The 6000-nt window shown below is 44.8% G+C and overlaps 1 protein-coding gene across 1 annotated transcript in view; it reads left to right on the forward strand.

Annotated features, from left to right (window-relative positions):
- TENM4 (teneurin transmembrane protein 4) overlaps positions 1 to 6000 on the forward strand; it is a 237822-nt gene that overhangs the window by 200438 nt on the left and 31384 nt on the right. The window contains exon 21 of the mRNA XM_018565717.1: positions 1372 to 1604. Coding sequence (XP_018421219.1) covers positions 1372 to 1604 — 233 coding nt within the window. The remainder of the gene's footprint in view (positions 1 to 1371; positions 1605 to 6000) is intronic.

The following is a 6000-nucleotide window of genomic DNA, read 5'->3' on the forward strand; positions in this document are numbered from 1 at the left end:
GAACAAGAGTATTTAAGTGTCCCCAGAACGCAGCCTGTGTGGTTTCAACCCTCGCTGAACTCCATTTGTGTTGGTGTGCTCAGGAAGTTGTTTAAATACTGTTGTGGGATTTATCAAGTTCACCTAGTTTCAGAAGTGAAATCTTTCGAACGCTCCGAAGTCTAGTTCATGTACAATAAAACTCTGCGTGATCCTGTTTAGTCTCCGGGAGGTCCTGTTGTGGTCTTGTATATCAGTTTAATTGCTCCATTCCAGCTGTCTTGTTAAATCGAGTTGCAGCAGCTTGTTTAGCCTTAGAATTATTTGCGTTCAGACATCATCCTGTCCTTTTGCCTGACGCACAACCGTTAGAAGATCATTAGAACTGGTTGCAATAGTGTTGTTTTTAAATTTAAAGTCCAGCCAATGCTTACATTTTAGCTTTGGATAGGAAGGGAAAGGTTGGAACCCCTGTCTGCATCCACTTTGAGGAGATTTCCCTGGACTTCCTGTCTCCACAGACGCAACAGGAATTTAATGGCAATCTCTCCAAAATTAAGGTAAATTCTGGTGTCCCAATTGGAAGTCCCCTTCACCAGGGCCGGATTTCCCACAAGGCCAACCGAGGCCCGGCCTCGGGGCAGCAGGGAGTAGAGGGGCAGCAGGGGTGTGGAATTCCTATCTCTTGATGCCCAGGACATGCCATTCTGGATGCCGGGCGGGTAGTTGTTTTCTACATTTGGGCAAGCAGGGCTAAATGTACAGCGGGGAAGCCGCCGCTTGTTTTGTACAAGTGATCTCCGCCATGTCGCCGAAATTACTTGTATGCGGCCTGCATACCTGGAGGCGTAGAGAGGAACCTGGCCTTGGGGCAGCAGAGAGAGTAAATCCGGCCCTGCCCTTCACCTCCTGATCCTGGGACAATCAAAACATTTTGTTTATCATTGCCTCAGGGCAAATAGTTTAGATCCCCCAAGAGAACTTTCCAATCTGTTTTTAATGCGAGTTTAAAAGTGTTCCTGTAAATTTCCTTTAAAAGATAGACATATTCCTTGGACATGTCAGAAAGTCATGTACCTAGGAACACAAGGTCGATGTTGGCACACTGGTGACGCCCACCATCTCAAAAATGTTCTGAAACTTCCATCTCAAGCCTTATTTAGCCTTTCAGCCTTCATGCGGTAACTCAGTATTAAGACATGTTTAGGTCATTTACACTGTCTAGCTTTTAAAAATTATTTTGTAGTTTATTTAAAAAAAAAAAGAACTTAAATGCTTTTCTATGTTTGCTTTGAGTTGTTCTCTAAGAAGGCGGATAGAAAATAGTGAGGTCAGAGTCCTCTGTTGTATCTTTGTGTCTCCATCATGACATATTCCTTCCACTTATTGCAGCCACAGCCCGGCACACAAGTATTACCTGGCCACGGACCCAGTCACCGGCGCCATCCTGCTCTCTGACACCAACAGTCGCCGAGTCTACAGAGTCAAGTCTACCACAGTGGTGAAGGATGTGGTGAAGAATTCGGAAGTGGTGGCTGGGACAGGAGACCAGTGCCTTCCGTTCGATGACACGCGCTGCGGAGATGGCGGGAAAGCCACGGAGGCTTCGCTCAACAATCCTAGAGGTAATGACGGTCTCTCGAATTCCAGAGCTATAACTGCCCATTTTACCAATTTCTAGAAAGCCTCTATATCTCCACCCAAGGCTGATATTTCCGTTATGGGTACTCTCTGAGGGGCTACAGCACCTGGTGGCTTCTTATGGACTTGTGTAGATGGGTGTTTTCTTCCTGTGATTGATGAGTGTTTGAAGCCCACTTGGCACCCAGGTTAGTGGATTCATATATACACAATGATGCAGTGTGGGTGACGGTTCTAAAGTTGTGTTGACCTGTTTTGCATTTCCTTGACTGCATCAGGTCCTGTTGAGATGTGTAAACGTTTGGAAAGCATGTGTTTGATCAGTACTACTTACCTACCGACATATTAGTTCCAGTCCCCGAGACAATATCACCCCCCTTCCACAGTCTACACTTCTACTTTCCAGTCAGTCACACTCAGACCCTGGCCACTTTTGGCATGGTCTCACTCTTAAATAGGTGGGAACTGCCCACTACTGGCCCCAATTCCCTCAGTTGATACCATTTTTGAGGTAACTGTGTATGCTCAGTAACTCAAATAAGGGCCATGCTGTGATACTGCGAAGCAGCCCAAGACAAAGCATTATTGGGACAGATACGGGACATCAGAGGTCCAAGATATGGGACTATCCTGGAAAATCCGTAACCATGCTCCTGTACACAAGTCACATAACTGCTATAGCTCTCTGGTTTCTTGAGGGACACAGGAAGCCATTAGCTGTATGGTTATGCTGCTGCCTACAGGGAGGTTGGACACCGGAAAACAAAGCATCTGTAGGCCAGCCCAGGATAAACTCTCCTATTCCCAGCATGTTTCCGTTTTTTTGCTACTGTCGTTAGAGGATGGACATCTTTTCTTCAGCTCTGTTGGAAGATGTCTGTTTTTTGCTTGCCTTTTTTCTTTGTTTCTTTTTGTCTTCTCGTCTGCTTGAATTGGGTTGAGTAGCTTCATGCCTGTGGTCCATGGTTTGGTGGTGTCTTTTATGTTGAGTTATTCTTTTTCTAGGTTGTGACCATTTTCTTGGTCTTTGGACATCAGGCTGGTTCTCCATCTTCTTCTCCAGGTCTTTTTATCCAGTTACACTCACTAGGCAGGTAGGGTTGGCCTCATCCTGTTTCAGATTCAGTAAGAGATCCTTCAGGTGGCTTTGAAGTTTTAGGAAATCCCCAGTTCTGGTTTATATTGTGTTTTACAGGTTGTTTGCTGTATGCCCACCTCAGTTGGACTACTTTTGGATGTCCCAACAGTTAAGAACTTCTTGTGTCCCTCAATGCAATGGACGAGAAAGAAAATAGGATTTTTGTACTTACTGTACAGTCCTTCTTTTGGAGTCTATTGAGGTATATAGGTGCCACCCCTTCTTACTGCATGCTACTAACTGAGGCATGCTGGGAATTAAAGGGTTTATCCTGGGTTGGCCTACAATTTTTTTGATTTGCCACTGTCCAATAATCCTTTTAGAAGGCAGTATAACCCAAAGGTAATGACTTCCTGGGTCCAATAATGCACTCCAAGAAAATAATATTTTGATGAGTACAAAAATCATTTTTTTTCGCCTGTTTACCTCTCTATATGTTGTAGGGAATAGATCTGATCCAGTAAGGTTTATTTCACAGGTTTTCGGTCGGTCTTCACAAAATGCCAGGAGCGCTCACATTAACATACAAAAAGATGTATTTAATGCACCATAAACCATTCCTTCCCCGCCAAAAAAAAAGGGGAAAAAAAAATCTCTCGGTGTAGCTGTCTTCAATCATTCCCAAACCACAAGTGCCTTTTAAATCAAGCCATATGAAGCCTCGAGTACATTTTCATAATTTAATTGTAATCCTTGTCCACAGCTAATGTCTCCTCCATATGCGGAATTGCACGTTCTGAATTTCTACTTCCAAAGGGATCGTTTTTTCAGAAAAAGTTCTCCGCAAGACTTTTGTCGCGGCAGCGAACCGTGACGCAGGCCCAGAGCAGAGAGTTTTAGGATTAAGGAACTCGATATTGCAGCGCCGTGTCCCGTGTCATTCTTTATCCACTTTTTTTAGATTAATAGATTGCAGGCCTTTTTTTTTTTCCTTTTATAGATGCTGTTATTGTGTTATTTATGGATCATATTAAAGGGTCTGTGTACAGATAGTGTGATGGCTTACGCATGCCGAGCTCCATGTACACTTGAAAGAAGTTTGCTAGCGGGAAGGTAAGAAGTATTTATTGCTGTAGAGACATGTTGGGTCTCTTCTGCGATAAACAGCCTTCCTGCGAGCAAGTAAAATTCCACTATAAGGCATCTTGTTTATTTATTTTTTTTATCATATGCTTATTTTGAATTAGGATTCTGACAGCTAGTCAAAGACCCCGTCATAGATTTACAAAATTGCAGGTACAATTACACTGCTTAATTGTGCTGTTTTTCCCTGCCAAAATTTTTACTTGCCAGGAAATAGGACTTCTTCAGGAAGATTCAATTTCCTAGCACAGCCCCCTCCCTTCCTCCTATTTTCTCTTCTAGGAGTGTCTAATTACTGTCTGTGCTGGCCCAGATCCTCTACCCCTCACCAGCCAGCATTACCGTTTATGTAGCTGCTGGTCAAGGCAGAGTCGGGGCTACAATGAGGAAGCCTGATGCGGTAGCCCCAGGTAGCATCTCACTGGGGGGCGCAGCACAGGTGACTAGGCCACCCGCCACCTCCCGCACAGCTGTCAGCTTGGCCTTCCGCATGCCTGTCAGCTCACCGGCTGCCACCTCCCGTCCTGATGACACGAGCGCCCTATCCACTGCTGCCCCTTCTATTGGGTAGAAGGACGGTATGTAGGGACGGCCCTGGGTGGAGGAGCGAAGGGGGATACAATAGGGAATTGACAGGCAAACCTCGGCTCCCAGGTGTGGTGCAACTATATATCCCATTAGGTCATTGCAAGACTCTGACAGCCACAGGCATGTCTCCCAGAGGCAGATGAATGATTTCTCATTTCACCACAGCTGGCGGGCCAGAGTTTGCCTACTCCTGCTATAGAGTGCCACTTGAGTGACAGCTCTGAGTCTGCTGTGGCTGCTGATATCATATTCATGATGGCGGCACCCAGCAGCAGTCCAGGGGCTTTTCAGCACCTAGACCAGTGGTGGCGAACCTTGGCACTCCAGCTGTTTTGGAACTACAAGTCCCATGAGGCATTGCAAGGCTCTGACAGCCACAGAGATAACTCCCAGAGGCAGATGCATGTTGGGATTTGTAGTTTTGGCACAGCTGGAGTGCCAAGGTTCGCCACCACTGACCTAGACCTTATACAGGTAAATAACTTTGCATAAAATATATTAAATGACCATATAATCTTATGGGAAGATTTTTTGTTAAAATGGTTTCACAACAGGGTCTCTTTTAGGTTCCCCCGTATTTTATATGTATCATAAGTCATAACTCCAACTGCTCCAGCTAAACAAACCATGCAGACATGTAGCCTGATCATCACATACAAGGCTAAGCTAAATATCTTTCTGATCCTTTTTATTTTTTGCAATGGATAATTCATTTCATCCCCGTGTAGACACTTCCCGCTTTTGTCTTCCGGTAGATTAATTATATGAACAGAGAGTTGATGTTACATTATCTTTGTGCCGCTAACGTGTCTTTAGATGTTAAGGAATTATTTATCACATTAGGAATGCCGGGAAAAAAAGAAACTGCACAGTTGCGTGACCTCCTGCTGTTTGTGCTGGAAGGAGTCCGAAGATTTGATAGCACTGGCGGCCATCACCGGCGCTCACCAGTCAATAATCCTACATGTTGGATGGATACTCTGTTCAGCAATGATCAGACGATGATGTTCGTCTGCATTATCATCAGAGTTTAGTAGAGCCTCGTAAGGAACTTGTTTCTTGTTGTCAGCACCATTTGCAGTTCAGTCATTCTAATAATTATGTGCGGGGGAAAACTCTGACTGCGGTAATCACGCAAGAACAATAAACATGGCAACTAAATGGTAGGCCAGATTATACAGCATATCACGAGCTCTACTATGCAGTTTCTCCCGGAAATGTATCTCTTACACTGGCGAGCTGATCTGGCTTTGAGCCCTAGCAAATCTTTATATAGACGCACGATCATATCTTGCCATTGGAAAGCGGAATATTCGATTGTGCAGTGGCTGGCTCAAGTCGCCCACGTCTATGAAATGGAGGAATTACTGTTTACTAAATTGGATAGGCAGTTTTTGGAAGCTCTGGTCATGTTGGTCCTACTTCCTTCTGACTGATCACTATGTCCGTCTGAGGACCCAACAGGGCACTTCTCTGTAGACCCTTTTCTTTTTTTTCGTTGGGCTGTACCTTCCATCATCCCACTCTCCCCTATATTCACCCGAAAGTTCTAATTTCTATGCATGACTCCT

Source organism: Nanorana parkeri, unplaced genomic scaffold, assembly GCF_000935625.1.
Source record: "Nanorana parkeri isolate BGI_ZX_2015 unplaced genomic scaffold, ASM93562v1 scaffold879, whole genome shotgun sequence".
Classification (NCBI taxonomy): Eukaryota; Metazoa; Chordata; class Amphibia; order Anura; family Dicroglossidae; genus Nanorana; species Nanorana parkeri.